Genomic DNA, 18,899 nt, shown 5'->3' on the forward strand with positions numbered 1-18,899 from the left:
ACTTCTATCTCCTAGAAGTACATAAAACATAAAATGTTTCTGCTTTCCCATTTGCATTCTCTAATCTACTGCACTTTTAAGAAGAGAGTATTATAACTAAAATGAGCACACTTACGCAGTTTATACTGCAACTGTTAAAACAGGCACCTCATATGGACAGTTTCACAAGAAAACTAACAGTCCTGCTGTTAAGTATCCATTTCCATGGAAGTGCATAAGTAGGGCCAAAACATTACACTCATGTTGTATTTTTATATGGAAAAATGTCTGCTGGTCCAGGCTTTAACAGTGCCCTTTTTCTGCTTCCAATAGGGTCAATTCATAGAACATTTATATACTACGGCAAGAACAGAATATACATTAGTAGGGGCTGAGAGAAAACTAATAAAAATGTTTCCTTGGGAGAGGATAAGCCTCTTTCTTGGATAATCATGCTTTTTTTTCACCCTAGCTTTTGATCTTTTCATGTATTTCAACTTTATGATTTCCTGCAATAGGAAGTTTAAGTCATAGTTCAGTAGTACTATGTTTAGTAATGTTTCTGTAACTGGTGACAGAGAGTATATTAATGATGGAACTGTAGTGCTCTGTTCCAACAGGCAACTAGAGTTGTCTAGTCAGGAATTTTTAAAACATGTTTTTAAATATATTATAAAAATATGTAAAGCCATATATAAAACCTGTATCTATTTTCCTGTATCTATTTTATTTATATATATGCACATATAGAAAGGAAAATAAAGTCAGTGTAAGTAACGCAGTTTGCAAGGCGAATGGTGAGATGTTTTGCATGTCAGGATAAGTAAGATTACTTCAGAGTTCATGCATTGCTCAAGATACTATCCTGAGTTTGAGGAGGGCGATGCAACTGGCAGCCAGACAGAGTCTACAGGACAATACTGCTGGGTACGTGACGTCTGCCTAACGGGAGTCACTGATACTATATCCATATGGCTGCAGGATACTTACGCAAGAAAAAAAGTGTGTTGATGAGAACCATGCTAAAAATGGTGTTTGAGAATGGGCAGAAAAAATGCTGATTCTCTGCAAGCCAGAGATAAAGCTGTTTAGGGGAACTAAACGATACTTTCCCATCATTTCAAGTGCTTTGGGGGCTTCAGTGTTAAATTTAATTCTGAGTACTCTGGGTACCTAAAGCTCCATTCTGTCAATCTTAAGATACTGCAAAGCTTTAGCTTGGCTCTTTTTTTCCATATCTGTAGCTGTCCTGCAAAAAACATACAGTTTTTAAACTAGGTCATACCTTACTTTTGCTACTTGTTAATTTATAGATAAAAGATGTGGCTCGACTCTTTTCAAGTGACTAGTGACTTGGCTACTTTAGTTTCACCTATCAATTTAATTCAAATTAAAGAGAGAGAATTTTGATGAAGTTTTAAAAATCGGCTCTATAAAAATTACATTCCTGTGATAGTGTGTCATTTTTGATGCCTTCAAATTGAAACGGTCAAAATTACTAGATGTCTCTTGAAAATGCTTGTTCACAGGGATTTTCCCTCTTTTCCTCTCTCACTTCTGTATTAAAAATGTCTGGAATGTCATGTATGGCCTTTCCTGGTTTTGCTAGATGACTTTTTGAGTGTTCGAGGAATAAATGCCAAAGCATTTCACACATTAACTGGAAGAAAGAAGCAAGGGATTATCAACCTGGTTTTCCTTCTTCCCATATGCTCTTTAAACATCTGAGTTAATTTATAAAATAAATTCATTGCTCTGTTTTACTCTCTCTACTCTAGCTGAGTTCTATCAAATCTCTAGTGTGAACTACAATTTTTCCAATTAAAATCTGACTTGAATTTAACCAAATTAAGATGATTTTGAGAGGTTCGAACCACATTCTTGAGAGTAGTCACATCAATCTCACACATTTCAGGCCTCACCTTCCAATCATGAAGCACTAGAAGACCTCAGAATGGTTGTACTGCTCAAGAGTAAAACAACGTGACACCTGAAAAGTGAAATGCTGCCAGCAAAGCAGGCTGAGGCAGACAGCTAGTTTGAAAATTTGAACCTGGAGAGTTTGGAAAATTTCAAGCAACTGAAGACAAGGTCTTCTGACAGGAAGTCTAAGGCAAGCTTGGCTATATACTTTTCTACTAACTCTCTACAAATAGCTAGATAGGTAGGACTACAGGCAGACACACGGACAGAATTGTATACAACTGTTGCGTACAGCAAAAATTTGCTTTTGTTTGTTTGTTGTCTGTATCTGTTCCCCTCCCAACATTCATAGTCAGTTGCTACAGCTGGAAATACATAATTGCTTCACTCTAGGAAGCATGCACTATTCTCATCCTGAATTTATTGATGTTGTTCAGTTTTCTGTCTACTCAGCAATAACTAGAAGAACCATAAATCTTCTAATTCATCCTTGTAAGGGGCCACAGTTTGCCTAAGCATGAATATTTAATCAAATCACGGCCACCCACTATGCACAAAGTTATGTATTTGTTTAACACACTGCAGGAACACTATGACAGGGTTTGCATATGGGCAGCTTAATTTGTTATTCTTTCCCATTTATGTGCAACTCTTTTCCCACAGGAAGGGAAAAAAAGTAAAAACCTGAAATTAAGGTCAAAAATACCACAAAAATTTTCATTAGGCAGCCAGGGGTGCCTAGCTTACAAAGCAGCTTACTTAGCGTACAGGCGCGGGCTTCCCTGCTGGCTCCCTCCATAGTCAGCAGAGATGGGCAAGGAGCTCCCGAGGACAAGGCAGAAGTCCTGCCATCGCTCCTGATCTGAACTGCTCCTGGAGCAGGCTGCTTCTCCCCATAAAGAAGCTACAGAAGAACCTAGAGAGCTTCACTTCGTCACACTAAAATTAACAAGTGAGCCTTTCTGAAGGCTGCCAGGGTCTCACAGGCATCTTTTGCTTCTGATACAATGCATCTCATGTACCAGAAAATACAATAAATCAAGTCAAATTCATTTCAGGTTCTGAAGTCCTGCCCATACCTATCCCCTCCCGCAAAGTTAAGCTAATCAATATGGTACCCATAGCATGCAGCATTTGCCGTAGTTGCTTCCAAAGTTGTCTCTGTTGCTGCTGCTTCTCCTATTTCTCCTATTTCTGTCCCTATTTCTGTATTTTGGGCACCACGAACAGTGCAGTAGTGCTGGCAGTCCCAGCTGATGGTGACAGTGACAGCAGGAAGCTCAGCAGTAGGCGCTGAGGCAGGAATGGTGGAGCAGCAAAGAGCTTAGTTAAGACACACCTCCTCTGTTGGGAGCGAGTTTTGGCAACCTTTATGCAACTTAAATTACTTAACAACTGTATTTCTGTTCCTAATCTTTCTTTGTATAAAACCAGGTTATTTATTTAGGAATTTTTTCTCGATAGATACATTTTTTTCTAAGAAACAGACTGCTTACAAAAATTAATTCTCTTGCATCATCAGTAAAAAGTGTATATACTACCATTGTGCTTTTTTTAATAGTTAGTGCATCTTTGGTCACATAATCCATTTATTAACCTCATACCAGGTATAAATTTCATTTTATTAAATAAAATTTTACAAAAGTTTTATCAAATAAAAGCTAATTCATAATTTAAATTCTATTTTAATTTTTAATTCCTTTTCTCTGCCTGCTGCTTTCCTCTAATTGTTATTTACCTTGTCACATATAGGCATTAATCCTGACAACTGAATTTATGCTCAATTTTAAAAACAGTAGGATGGCTCAGCCTATGTGAAGTGCCACATACACATAAGTTGTGCTGGGTCACAGCTACAGATACAAAAAACACTGAAGAGACAGAAGGCAATGACAATGATTCTGAAGGCCCTTATGTTTACCAAAAAAGAAACACCCATAAAAGAAATACCTGGGACCATAAGCCTGTTGCAAAAAGGAGATATACTGAAAACATGAAAAGGTTGCTGCAAAACCTCCACCAGAGGAAATAGACAGGAAATAATACGTGTCCAATAAGCAGAAAAAATCAGTAAGTACTATGCCAAAAACAGTAAGTTCGGAAATCATGGAAAAGCCTCCTAATCTGAAAATAAAACTTTTAGACAGAGCGCTCATAATTCTACTTAAGTACATTGAAAGATTTTGCTTTTGCAGTATGGCATAACAGCATTATCAGGACATGAGACTGCTTTCCAAGTATTCAGTTTATAGCCTGAGAAATGGAAATCAGAAATGGAAAGCAGCATTTGAAGTTACTTACTTGATCAAACTGGGGGTCTTCTCCTCGTTGCAGAGATTTGGTCAGTGGCTTTTCCTGAAAGCAAATGTATTAAATATGTATTACTTAAGATTAATATTATCATACATTCTAGCAATTCTACTATTATTTTTCTGATAGATTTTCACTCATATAATTTCCCTCCTGATCAGCTTTAATGCTGGAGATACTATTTGTTTCATATACAAAGAAGCCATCTGCATGCCTATGAACTAATACTAAAACAGCATCTTTAGTGTCTTTCAAAGAGAGGAAATGATTAACATTTATTATGCCTGAGTTACAGACTGACAACCATAAATTCTTTCCAAATTGTAAAGTGTACCCAATATTTCCTCTAATACATAACCAAGAAGCTGTATTTAGGTACAGGATGCCTTGTTACAGTACTGCTAGGCAATGCAAAAATGTTTATACATATCACATCACAAAGCACACGGAAAGAAAGGTGATTACAGAACAAGCAATCAAATATCACAAGCTTCATTTTTAGTGAAGATAATTGTGGAAAAATGGCTGTATTATTCACAAGAAATAATGCATTTTTGCTCCATAGGTGTTGACTTAAATTTCCTCAGAGATGTAAAGCAGCCGCAGAACCAGCAATGGAAGCAGATTTTTGGTGTCCGCTGTGTCTCAGGACACGCTCTCCAAGGACTCGGGGGGCCTAAGAGGACTGCACAGCTTGGAAGGAGCTCCCATGTGTGAAGATGGATTTATCTTTATGTTTTCTTGCCAACCAGGCTCAGTTCCTGGGGTGTATGGAAGTACATAGCTCAGTATTCTAGATATAGCCGACAGAATACAAAACATGAATTTTCTGAGCTGCAGGGAAAATAAACAATACATGAAGGCAGATGCACGACAGTCTGAAAAAAATGTCACCCCCCAATTCGGCACTGAATTCTGCTACTGCTTCTTGTGTCTGAAACGTGTCAGCTCCTTTTCCTTCTTCCCTCTCTTCCATAAATCATATACCTTTCTTCTTCTGCGACCACAAGATCTGGGCACTCCCACCAGCTCAGCATGAGATTTGCTGTTCAGTTTTCAGCAAACCATTACACTCATCAGCATCTGTTAAGGTAACAGGCAAAACACTATCACTGCCAGGGGATGTGAGGTGCAAAAGAAAGAAATGTGTAAAGCTGCTGAGATGACAGAATGGAAAGACTTACAGTGGTGCAAACATTTCTATTATTCAATGTTTTTCTCTGAAGAAAATATTGTTCAGTATAATCTGCTGACTGATTTTGAATTTAATTATGCTGATACACTCTTAATGCCAGCTGGCAAGGAGGCTGGCTGCAGGGTGACCACGGTATCCCCTGACTACCTACCAAATAGAAAAATCAACAATTTTTTCTACTGAGTCACTGATTTACTGAGGACAACCATCAATATTTTCACTGTTAGCTCTAACATACAAAGTGACTTCTCCAAGTTATGTCGGTGGTACAACAACTATTAATTAGAGCCTTATGACAGATAATGAAGACACACAATAAAATCTTGTAGCCTAGTAACAGACATATGAAACTACTCCACAATTCTCCTCTTCAACCTCTCCACCTGTCCTTCTCTACCTAGTTCTGTCTCATGGGTGGTAATACTTTTATCTACTGCTGCACACTGAAAACTAAAGCAAATAATCTTTCAAAACTAGTATTCAGTCATGGACAAACCAACATCCTGAGAATCAGTGGCAATTTAGAAAAGAAATACCACATAAATTTTTTTTCTTTCTAATTAAATTTCTGATTCTGTTACAGAAGCTCTGTTTTACCACAGAGAAGCTTCTTAAGGTCCATTTCAATAAAGAGGACTTTGTCATCCAAAAGTTTTAGGTCACAATGCCTAACAATGCAATGCTTGGCTTTTAGCGCAGAAGCTGAAATGCTGCAGAAGATGCCTTCGGTGGGTGCAGAAGATGCCTTTGGTGTCTTAGGCAGAAATGAGGGGTGGGATTCCTCATTACATGCTTATTTTTACGATAGGCAAAGTTAGATGAAACAAAATCTGCTCTGAGAACCTAAGTCTGAAACTACAGTCCAGAAAAGGTCCCAGTTGCCTGTTGCCTATCTCTGGAAGTATTCAAACCTCACAAATGCTCCAGGCACAAATGACTGTGCCTTTCCCCAGGGGCTGAGGGGCTCTGAGTTAGTGAAAAACACCTCCATCCTGAGAGGGCAATGCAACTCAACTCTTGCTGTAAGAACTGTTTAAATATCTTTTAATAGATAAAATAAAAAACAGAATCACAGACTCCCTCAACAGTCTAATTCTTTCTCAGTATCTGCCTCAGCTTCCAGTCAACTAGCAGCCTGCTAGGAAACAGGGTTTCCTGCAAGGTCGCCTGCATGAGTTTCACACTTCCTGATAGGAGAACAAACCACACTGAAATCCTGCCCGAGCTATGTTCTATGTTCCCTTACATCAGAGTATTACATAAAAAAATTACAGAGTATTTACATAAAAAAGCAATGCTACCCACACCAGCTTGTTACCTGAAAGTAAAAGGGAATGCATAATCAATTAATCCATACTCTAACAACCAGAATACACTTCAATGTCTTCCTCATAACTAGGTTCACTGTGAATGACAGATTCATTTTGGAATAACAGCATAGGTGTCTTACAGTCTGACCAGCTGGACTAGGCACACATTAGTAAAACAAATTCTGCAGGTAAAAACTCCATAAATAGAGATTTTAGTTAACATGACAAGTGTTCCGCCTGTATTTTAGGCAGTGCTAAAATGTATACAGTTTCCTGCTAACTGTGAAAGCCATTTTGATTTCACCATGAAATGCCTAAATCATCTTTTCAACTTTAAAATCAAGTTAGGTATTGTAGCACCTATCCTTTAGGTGTTTGAGTTCTTTAATGACTTGCCCATGAAATATTCCTTCCTACTTAGGTACTCTTGTGAGTACCATTACTGCAGTTTTTAACAAGTTTACTTCAAGGTAAGTGAAAAGCTTCCTTCTATACCTCTGCACAAAGGGCCATCAATATGGAACCGGGAAGCCTTAATGACAATTTGTGTCTCTTCATGCTTAATTGCTGTCCTCATATTGTGCAACTTTTTTACAGTAAAATTAATGCGTTACTAATTTCATTATTATATTTACTTGCATTCTCGTATAATTACATTTGATATTTACAGTAAGTTTTGAAATACTTTCTTTCTTTTCTTGATAATGACAGTTTATTACTTCTTTCAGAGATAGGCTAAGCAAGCAAAAACTGAGTCAAGCTTACTTTGGAGTATTGCCCTGAATCACATTGTGAAAATCCTCCTTTGTTTGCAGTCAGAAAGCACTTAGGTGATGACAATGTTGGAATTTATTTTTTTAAAAGTACAGCTATTCTCATAATCACTTTTTGAGAGCTGTAGATACAACTCACCAGTAATAAAGAAAAAATAAGCACTTAACTGAAATTTGAAACAGAGCATCTTGAGGAAAGGATCACTGAATAAGGTTAACTTGCTCAGAAAGCAATGCTGCAAACTGAAGTACTTCTTTAGTGCTCTGGAGTCCATAAGTGAGCCATTCACACAATTTAAGAGCAATCTGATAATAGAGCTCATTTTCACAAAAAGAAATTGCTCAGTACACTAGACTATTCTCCAAGAGGTCTTGTTTGTATAGCTCGTTTCATAATTTCAATATTCAGTAATTGAATTTGACCTTCAGTAAACATATAGCATTACTTCTGCTTCTTGAACTTGATTATTGTTGCTTTCTTGGCGAATTTAGGACCCAAAAGGAAATTCAGTTTGTGACATCTGAATCGGAGTATGTTTTCCAAATGCAGGATCAGAATTTCCCCTAAAACCATATGGGTTGCTATCCTCATGTTGCTTTCATTTTGACTGGAAATGCTTCTTATCTTGGAAGTCTCCCTCACTGCAGTCAATGTTTTATTAATGTTATGGCTATTACTATCTATTTCTATACAGAACAATGATAAGATACATCCAACCAAGACTGCAGCTGAAATGTGCTACACACCATAAGCTGTGAGCAGTCCCTGCCCATAGGACCTTATAGGGGAACAGACCAGGGCTTTCCCAACTGCGGGACATTTACTACAGAAACGGGTCACAGGCTGTGCAACAGGCTGGGTGGCAGCAGCAGCAGAAGGCAGCCCAGGAATGGACACAGTTGAGGACACCTAATAAATGCCAGGAATGGTTTTGTTGCCATAGCTTCCAAGATCTCTGGTCTATGGCTTTCACTGTGGCCTTTTTCTTCCCTTCACCCCATCCTGAACCTACTGCTGTTTCTGCCTCTTTTCCCTCTCTCTGTGCTCTTGGCCAGGCAGCAGCTGCTGCTGCAGCTGCCTCTGTCTCTTCTTTGGTCCCTGTTAGCGTGGCTGCTCTCACCACTGTCTCCTTGGCTCTTCCTGAGCATGACAGTGCCCTGACTCTGCCTGCCGTGAATTCGGCTCAGGCTCAGCCCAGCTGGACCCAGGCTCACTGTGGGAAGCCAAGTGCCTCCGCACACACTCCCAGCAGTCCCAGTTCGGGAACAGGGTGCCCACAGTGGAGCTCCTCACTGTGCTGCTGCAGTGAATGGCCATAGCCTGCTAAAGCCAAATTTGGAGACTGGAGAGTTAGGAAAACTCAGAATAGAAGTTATTATTATTTACTATATTATTAATGATTAGATAATGAACTGAGTAAAGACAAAGGGGCAGATACAAGCATGTTTTTAGTGCCTAGGGGTTCCTAAAAGTATGAAAGGATGATTCCCTGCATGATGCATATAACAAATGATAGCATGAGGAAGACACTGCTGAGGAAATTCAAAGACAGCTCTGGCCATCACAGAGAGAATTTTAAGATAATAAATATCTCTCATTTGCCTCATTTTTTTTTCCTTTCTGATTCTTGCCTGTATCTAGCACTGAACACCACTGTCTTAGCACAGAACATCAGAATTCAGGAAAGGTTTTTCTGTTATCTGAAAGAGCCTTCCTGTTCCATCTTATCTCAACTATGTGCTAGTGCTTTAAGCATTTTTTCTTTATGTAATAGATCATTTCTTCTTATCTAGTGTTAACTCCTTGCTTATTCTTTACCACTTAGTTCTAATATCCTTATAAATCAATTTTTTTTCATTCTATGCAATATTTTGGATATTGTTGCTATGGCAACTACTGTATAAAATATTTTTGTATTCCTGGCAGACATTTTCATCATGTACCAAAGGTTCATGCAAAGCAAAGACAAGGTTAAAAAGCATAATAAAATGAAATTGCCTTTGAGTAATAGATTCCATGGCAGTCTAATTGCCCTGGAGATAGATTCATTTAAAAGTTTTTTAAAAAAGTTAAAATGTTTTCCAGCCTTAAGGCACCATTTTATTTTTATTTATTTTCTTGCCCACCCAATTCAGAAATGGCAGAGAGGCCCTTTTATATTATGAGTTGACTCTTTTTGAGTCTCTGTAGCTATAATACATTCTACAGAAATGTCTTCCAAATCTTGTATGAATAGGTAGGCTGAATGTGGAGCCAAAAGCTACAACCACAAAATATGAATAAAGAAAGTTTTGATTAATTTGAAAAAGCCCACAGCCTTCTGGACTGTAAAAATCTTCAGATAACTTCAGAATAATAGACTCTCCATAGTAACATTCAAATTTTTAATCACTAAGCTAAACATCCTTATTTTGTGTCTGAAGTTGACCCTTCAGTTGTATAATCTCTATTTGTTCACACTGGAAACTCCCATGAATATGCATTAGAGATGAACTGTAAAGATCAGCAAAGACAATTTTGCCTTTAACATTTGAAACTATCATTTTTCAAAAAAAAATTATATCCTATCTTTTTGAATTGACAATGCTTACAAAATGAAATGCTCACCTAAAAATTAGTTTCCTTTCTGAGTGTCACTGCTGTTGTGAAAACATTAATAGAATCTATCAACACAGAATACGATGAACAGGCAATGGCAGATTGATATTTTATTATATTTATAATAATATACTAAATATAACATTTATAATTTATCTAAAAAGTAACATATCCATCAAAAGCCCTGTTCATATGCTCACACTAAAATACTTCTCCAATGTCAGTCAGCTACTTTTACCAGTTAATACATTAATGCTTTTTTGGAGTTGCTACACAAATATAATTGTGTAAATTTACACAGGGACAGCTTTTCTCAACCGCCTGTCACAAAACTGAATGTTCAGGGAAACATGAAAACTAAAGGATGCTGTAGTGCATATTAGACTTCATTGTGTCACCATATTGTAATGATATGTAATGCCACTAACATGACAGTTAGTTCCGTTCTCAGCAACCATTAGACACGTTATTCCCACCGAACTACAACTAGGCCCCATGTTACTGACTTGGAGAGAACCTATATTTTTATAAGGTCATAGCGGACACTAATATTTTGATACAAAATATCATTTTTGCATTCCATGCTAAAAAGCAGCCAAATATACTCTAGTGAGTAGTCCTCTGGCATGGAAGAGCTACCAAAAGGAAACAGCAGAAGAATGGACCATTAAAAAATTTTAAGAAACATTTAAATAACTATTATATCTGTGTAACCTATTTATGTAAAATGGAATAAATATAGGCCATATTCAAACATCATGGCTGAAAAAATGCAGAAAGTACTTGTAAAGATGATCTTAAGAAACAAAACAAACATTGTTCTTTCCTGATGACTATGAATGATCACCTAAGCCCTGAAAGATCTTGAACACCCCAATCTTAATAATCTTTTTAGTAGGAAAGGAGGGTGGCCAGTGCTTCGCAGGAAATGGTCTGCTGCAAACACAGCTAGATCAAAAATGCTAGATTTTTGATTTTGACATTAGTTATTTTGTGCATATAAGGATCAGTAAACGTATCACTGCCAATCTTGCATACACATGTTTTGCAAACCAGTATCTGCACCATCTAGGAGAAAATGTCACAATGTCGATTTGCTTCTGAACACTGGGCACGCAAATCACTGTTCCTCAGAGGAGCACTTATTCTTCAGATGCAGCTTTAAGATACAGCTGAGCTGGTCTATCTGCCAGCTGCCTCTAAAAGGGACAATTTTGGCTGTCTGATCCCTGCCTCCATTTTTGGCAGCGTGCTCCTGCCTCCTCCCTTGACCAGAACTGATACAGGCTGACCCTGCGTTGATCGAGTTCCTGCAACCAAACTGGCAAGAGGATTCACTCGCGTTTCACTTTCTTGAGCAGAACTAAAGCACAGACTACGGACTCATAAGAAAGTGGTTGTACTGAAAATAGTTCTGAACTTTTGTGGAAATAATTTTCAACTCTTACTTGCCTTTTTACTATTTGGGAACTGTTTCCCCCCCCACATACACCAAAGAAGCCTACCATATTTCTGTCTAAGCAACTGAAAGACCCAAATTCTCTGACTTAAAAGCATAATCTGTTTACTCTTATACCCTCCCAAATGTCTTTCACCTGAAGCTTGTATGAAACAGGCAAATAGTGTCCTATGTTTTCACAACAGTTCCTTCCGCGTCAGGAGGTTGCCTTGTTCAAAAGTCTATAAATTGCCAATTTAGCGCAAGACAAACATCATCCTTGATTTCCCCTGTGGCTCTGTTCAGCATCAATTGGCTATTAGATACCTCTTCTAAAGGATGGTGTCGGCAATCATGGGACACAGACAGCAAATTAAACAGAAAAAAGTACTTCCTTTACTAACCTTTAAAGTTCTAAACATACCAAAAGAAAACTCCAAACACAGTCAAAAAGATATGGTAATACAGTCTTCCAAAAAAATCACAAATCTGAACAGAATAAAATTACAGAATGGGACTGAAATATCGAATTGGAAATGAAAATATAGAACTAGTATTAGACCTCTGCTAAAAGGTAGGACAGAATAAAATGCAGAAGGGACATCCAGGATTAGCTGACAGGTGTCTTGCCAACTATCCAGTACTGAGACACAGCTGCGTGAGGGATTAAAATTCCCAGTCATTTCTAATACAGAACTGTCTGTGATCCCACCACTCATTTCTCAATACCTTCATCCTCTCTTCTGTTTACCCCCTTATCATTAAATAATCTGTTTACTAGAACATGTCTGACTTTCCTCAAACTATGCCTGCATTTGTTTTGACTTCAAGATACTCCAGGAGTGGTATCATTTTGGCTTTCTCCCACTACAAAACTCTGGTTAGAAAAGAAAGTGATTCGGTTCTTCCCTAAAATGAATATTACTGTGACCAGGATCCCACAAGCACATAGAGGCTCAGACAATCAGAAAAAGGCTGAACTCCATCTGTAAAACTTAAGAACAACCCGATGCAGGGGAAACAAGAACGCTTTGTAGACAAGTCTCCGTAAGAAGCACTAAGCAGGACATGTTTCACTTGCAGCAAGTCTAACCTCTGAAGTGCTGACATGGCTTTGCTGGTGTCAGGGCACCGCGAGGCTGCTGGCTCCCTGGGACCAGGCAGGTGCCCGCGGGTCGGGGTTGCAGTGGGGGTCGGGGGGCCTGTGGCCAGGTAGGGACAGGACTGTGGTGGGGCTGGAGCCAGCACCATGGCGGCATTGCAGGGCAGGGACTGGTGGCCCTAGGCTGGGCTGAGATGAGGGTCTAAGGCTGGGCAAAGTGGGGGAGGCCTGGAGGCTGGACAGGGACAAGGCAGGCTGGTGGTGCCCTCAGGGCCCGGACAGCTGGCTACCCGTTCAGGTTAATGTGACCTAGTTTAATCAAAGCTATAGGAAGCCCTTGCCAGTTAATCAGAATAAATTTTGACTTTAATTGTAGGGCTGCTTCAGGCACACCTCAGAGCTCTGTAAATAATAACCACATTTCACTTTACCTTCAGATAGCCCAAGGGTAACAAATGACAGCTCCTGACCCTTGGTAACAGCCTGTAGTGTCTGGAGTCACTGCTTCTTTAATGTGAGGTAGCCACTTATTTTCATCAACTTTGTGTTTATTTACACAGACTAAGAAAGTAGATAAGGAGAGGTATGCTTATAAGCTGAACTGGATAGATTCTGTGGACTGACTGTAGTTAGTTCTCTTTAAACATCCTTTCTCTCTTTTCTGGGGGCTCTCTTGGCTATGTACTTTACCTCAAAGGCTGTAGCTGTACCATAACAGACTTGCCCCCAGGTGACTTATCTGAAACCTTTTCCTCCCACTTACTGGTACTGGTGTGACAAACTTTAAAAGAGGATCTCAGGATGCTCCTGCTGATCTAGTATTGGCCTTCAGTACTCTTTTACTACATGCAAGATGGTCATAAAAGCCAGTGCTCCCATTCGTACCGCAGGGTCAGCTAAGGACACAAGATGTTATCAGGCAGGTTTCCATACTGGGAGAGTAGCTAAAGAAAGTAGTTAAGTTTGTCTTATATTTGCAATGTTAACAGATAGGTAGACTCCAGTACAGGCAAAACTGATGGAATAAGTCAAGCTGTCTAATGTGTGAACTGTACCATGCCAGATTCAGGCCCTGGAAAAGAGCACAAGAATTTAAATTTTAAAACACACAGCAATCTTGACTGAGCAGCTTATTTACTTTAAATGTGACCCCAAAGGATGAAGCTGTTGCAAAAATACAGATATTTCTTTAACAATTGCTACTGATCTTGCAAGAATGCTACCAAAATAGATACTTGGTTTTCCTTCTGGCTTCTATGATGTCAGACCAGTGATAAGGATGGCCTGAGATGATTGCAACATGACTTCCATTTTCTGGATAGTGGTAATAACCAATATTCTTAAATGATACAGAAATGCAGTTAAGGGCGTGTGGCAGTTTTTCTGTTATATTTGCAAACACCAGCCAATAGGTGATATAGAGGGACAGCCTCAGTGACATTGGATTGAATCTGTCTTTGATGTTAAATCCCCTTAGCAATTTGAACCACTACATGCACCACTGACTATTCTCCAGCTGTATCCATGCAGGAGAGAGGCCCAGGGACAGGGAGCATCCCAGAAAGGTTTGCTGTCAGAACGAGATCTGCAGCCTCAAACAGTATTCTGCCCATACGTCCAGCTATGGAAACTGTGAGATCACTGAGAAAACTCCTGTTGACACTGCCTGGCTCTGAAATGAATGGGAGTTTTCATGGGCATGAATCCAGTTGCAAATGCCTATGCAAAAATGTATCCTTTTACTTCCTGATTGCTAAAATGGGATGAACTTTTCCCTCAGTCTCATATGGAATCTGGAATCTGACCCATGTTGTATCCTGTATCCATCCTCCTCCTGCACTCCCCAATTACTTCTGAAGCCCTAAATTTGTCTCCTACTGTACCCTTCTCCACCTGTGTCTTTCAAACTCTTCCTCACAGTTCCTGTGTTTTAACTGTATGATATCTCTCCCTGGACTACATAGTAGACATCCCATCTGTGGCCACTGCCACAGGTTCAATCACATGAACCTTTCTAGGTCTTTCAGGATGATAACTGTCCTGAGGTTCAAGGTGATCATCCCTAGAGGGATACTGCTCTGTACAGTGCTGGGTTTCTTCTGGAGCTCTCAGCCTGAGATATATATCAAGATAACTAGAGGAGCATGTTATTTCTAAGATAGTGAGTGGAAGAGGAACATAAGGCTTTTTATGCTACTGGAGTTGTCTTTGCTGTATTTCACACACTCCTTTTGCAGTATAGAAGATTTTTTCCTACATTCTTCTGCCTTCACTTCCTTTGGTTAAATGAGTGGATGTTGCTTATTCCACGGAGAAATTTTTTTCCCAGGCTTAGCTGTCTCTTTTCCTTCTGGGGGAAAGGACAAGCTGATCTGGCCCAGCTTGGGCTGCACTGTTCCTAGCAGAGCCTAGGTATGTAACAGGGAGTTTGGGAAGGCTGGACTCTACTTGGAGAGGCAGTGAAGTTCCAACAAAAGCTGGTTAGTGAAGGAGAGGTGAGTGAAGACAAGACCACTGTTTTGCTTGGCTGATTTTCTGAAGCGCAAAGTTAGCTGATGGAAAGTCTGAGAAAAAAGATACAGAACCAAGGGGACAAGCCATACAGAAATCAAACCTAGTCCTTAGGCACACCTGGGAATTGAATAAAATATTGACATCAACTGTTAGTCTAAAAAGCTGACCTAAGATACAGTCAATGACCTGCAGCAAAGAAACCCTGCTGAGCTGACAGCTTCTGGGAGCACTAGGAGATGGGGCTTTCCCCTGAGGACAGTGACTGACAGACCTTCCCCATTCAACAAGCTATCTGGTGCATCTGTAACATATCTGTAGGTCTTCATATAATGAAGGATCGGATATAGAGGTTACATATTTGTTTGTAAAAGTATGTGTAGGTGCCTTGCCTTTCTTACAAAAGAAGAGAGGACAGTTCTCAGCACAGTGTAATAAAGTGAGGCAGAATTTCCAAAGAAACATCTCAAGTACTTCAGAAACAACTACTGAAGGAACAGATAATCTTAATGTCCTATACACTGTTTGTCACAATGGGGTCTAAAATAACTAATCCACTAATATTTATCTACACCATTTAAATACTAAATAAAAACATTGTAGAAATACAGAATTATGATATTCTCTAGGGCTGAGATATACTGCCCACATGTGTTCTAGAGAATCTTGAGTACCACAGACACTAGTGGGATAAAATAATTATGTTAATTATGAGCAACACAATGCTTGAATGATACCAAGTGACAATGAGGTGCATTAAGACAGATGAGAACGTGAATATGGTATGTTTGTAGCATAGTTTCTCTACAGAAGAAGATCTTGAAGAGGATATTTCTTTGTTTTTTGTTCCTGACAGTAACCCCTACCTGTGCACTGTGAATAAATAGAGGATCCCAAGCCCCCATTTTTGCTGAACTATTAATGAGGACTTCAATGTAAAAAATCGGTAATGCTAATATATCTTATTATAAGCGGGCACAAAGAAGGAGTCATTCCTCACGTGATGCCGCTGGAATTTCAGTCCAGGTAAATGGGGAAATTCTACATTATGCCTGGCATTATTGTAGTCTACGTACACCTTACTAGGTATCACAGCCTCAATCTTCAAAAGCATAAAACCTTCTTCCTTTTTTGCCAAGTCCTCCTTCTGCAATGCCTAAAGAAAGTTGAGCCTAGATTAAAGCTAATCAGACAGCTAGGACATTATACATGTTGATGAGTCTTTGCAAAAACAAACTTGCATTATTCTTACCCTTTCAAAATCTTCCTAACCACCTGTTTGTCTGTCTGTATCACCAGCCCTGTTTGAAATAACTCCACATTTTAACCTCCTTGAGCTTCTAGAGAAATGCAAGTAATAAATACACTAGTATCAGTCAAATAACTGCGTTCAGTTTTTTTCCAAAGGCCAGATAAACCTACCTAACGAAGGGAGAAAGTTATTGGCAGAATACATGATTATCCTGATAATCCTAATTCTCTAAGGAGTAAGATCTACTCTTGAGCTAAGTATTAGGACAGAGAGTTCCTGAATTCAGAGAAGCTTAGTTAAAGAACATGCTTGCAGGAGAAAAGCATAATGAAAGTTTACCAACAGCTAAATTAACCATTAACCACTGTCAGTGTGGCTCTGTAGCTCACTATTCTGCATCAATGTCTACAGCTGTAAATACTGCAGAAAGCAGTATTTGAAGACTAGCCTGATCGGTATGCACAGGATGAATTATTAAGCTAAGTGATAATCCACAGTCCTAAAAAGGAAACTGCTTTCTATGGTTTTCTCATATTATGGGATGCTACTTAAATACATTTCATCATCTGCACCAGCAAAATCATTTTCCTGGTTTCCTTATTCTAACTTCATTATAAGGGCATTACTGCTTGAAAAAAAAAAGAAGAAAAAAAAGATTATCAAGAGGAAAAGATATATATTTAATTTTATAAACTGGAAAATACCTTTTAATTAATTTTGCTGTCCAATACCCTTAGCTTGTATTAATACGATTTGACAATCTGAATATAGTAAAAAAATTAGTCACATAATTGTGAACTTCATATAATTATTGGGATGTTTGTTACATTTCAGAGATTCTAAAAAGCTGAAAAGTTTGACTGGAAATTCCAAGTATAATATTCTCCAGATAGAGTAAAAAAATCACATCTGAAAACTTTCAAAAGGTTTCCATTCTAACTTGTTAAAGACTTAACAGTGGATGGTCTATATTAGATTCATGCCTAGAAAACATATTAACCGGGGAGCAGGTTTTAATGATGATCACAGCCAGATCCAGTAACCAAAACATCAAATCATACTTGGTTGACAGCCAAGGCAGGAGGAGGAATGGGTGACATTGCCCTGGGCGTTCTCTGCTGCTGGAATCTTGGTCTACCAGCCGAGATTTCATGGGGCTGCAGGAGGGAATGGGTAGAGTGCCCTCCACTGCTGCCCTAGGAAATAACTAGCAAGACATTTTTATGCCCTCTACTCATGGCATGATGCAAATTTAGTTTTCCACCACAGTTGTCAGAACACTGTAACTTACGGTTGAACCTTGTGTACCTTACAAAAGAAAGAGATGGCTATATCAAACGGGCATATGGAACCCCAAGAAACTGAGAGAGAAAAAGACATACCGACAACAGTAATGATAATCAGAAATGATACATAGGTAAGATTTGTGTACAGAAAGAAACACCTAGGTAAAAAAACAATCAATACATCTTTAATTTAAGCCTATATTAACTTCAGAGCTTGAATCTGTGATAGACTTTGTGATAAAAGAGAGGAAAAAGCAATTACTTCGAATACTGATCTTTTTAGCTTCTCTAAAAGTATCTTAAATATTTATCACTCATAGAATTAAACTGTCATATCTTGCAATGACTTAGGGAACTCAAACTAGGAACATCTCAGTGTTGGAGCACTTTGCAAGTTTGATTGCCTTTGAAGCACATTTGAGCTTAATTAGGACAGAATGCTCAAAGAGCTCAGCACTGGACTCTGCATTGTGAAAAAAGAAAAAAGGACGGTTTTACATCACCAGTTTATAAACTTTGTCTTGCAAATCCCGGGAACTTCCTGACCACAGTTTTAGTCAGCAGAGTAGAAACATGGGACCACAGCAGCTAGGCATCCAACAGCTACCCCACAGAAATGGTGAACATAACTTCTGAATCACTATTCCAGAATTTTTTTTGCCATTTCCCCTTGTCACTCCTTTCATTACAAATTAATTATTTCAGTATCATCTTGACTGGATCTCTATAAAAGCCTACTTACACATTTGTCACAGTCACCCTCAAATAGCAGCATGTTATACCTTATAAGCTCTATTCATATTAAATTAGATGTGAATATGTCATTGAATTATTGTTAGTTTCTCATAATTGGACTTTATAAGAAAAATGTTCCGAAAATATTGAAGAGAAGTGAAATTCTAGTCTCGTCATATTTGTACATTCGACACTGAATTTACCAAATAAAATTTCACTGAACAATCTCTGGAAAAAGATCAACATTCAGACATTCACAGTTTCACAAAGAGACAAAAAGAATATATCAACACACAGCAAGTGTAATCATTTTAGCACCAGGTGAAATGGGGGAAAGTCAGGGTCAGTAGTTTATGTCTATTTCTGAAACAGTGAATGAAAATGCAGCGGTAAGTGGTTAAGAGTAACAGAGGTCCCCCAAGGAAATGGTATTTCTCAGTACATGGTCTCTCTGTTCTTTCTCTTCCTGTCAAATAATTTCACAAC

The 18,899-nt window shown here is 38.7% G+C and overlaps 1 protein-coding gene across 5 annotated transcripts in view; it reads right to left on the reverse strand.

Moving 5' to 3' along the window:
• The window catches only part of FRY (FRY microtubule binding protein), a 202,456-nt gene that overhangs the window by 123,098 nt on the left and 60,459 nt on the right, over positions 1-18,899 (reverse strand). For all 5 annotated transcript variants that reach the window (XM_064504948.1, XM_064504947.1, XM_064504949.1 and 2 more), the window contains exon 3: positions 4,204-4,257. In XM_064504948.1, the coding sequence (XP_064361018.1) occupies positions 4,204-4,257 (54 nt within the window). The remainder of the gene's footprint in view (positions 1-4,203; positions 4,258-18,899) is intronic.

This window comes from Dromaius novaehollandiae, chromosome 1 (assembly GCF_036370855.1).
Source record: "Dromaius novaehollandiae isolate bDroNov1 chromosome 1, bDroNov1.hap1, whole genome shotgun sequence".
In the NCBI taxonomy this organism is placed as follows: domain Eukaryota; kingdom Metazoa; phylum Chordata; class Aves; order Casuariiformes; family Dromaiidae; genus Dromaius; species Dromaius novaehollandiae.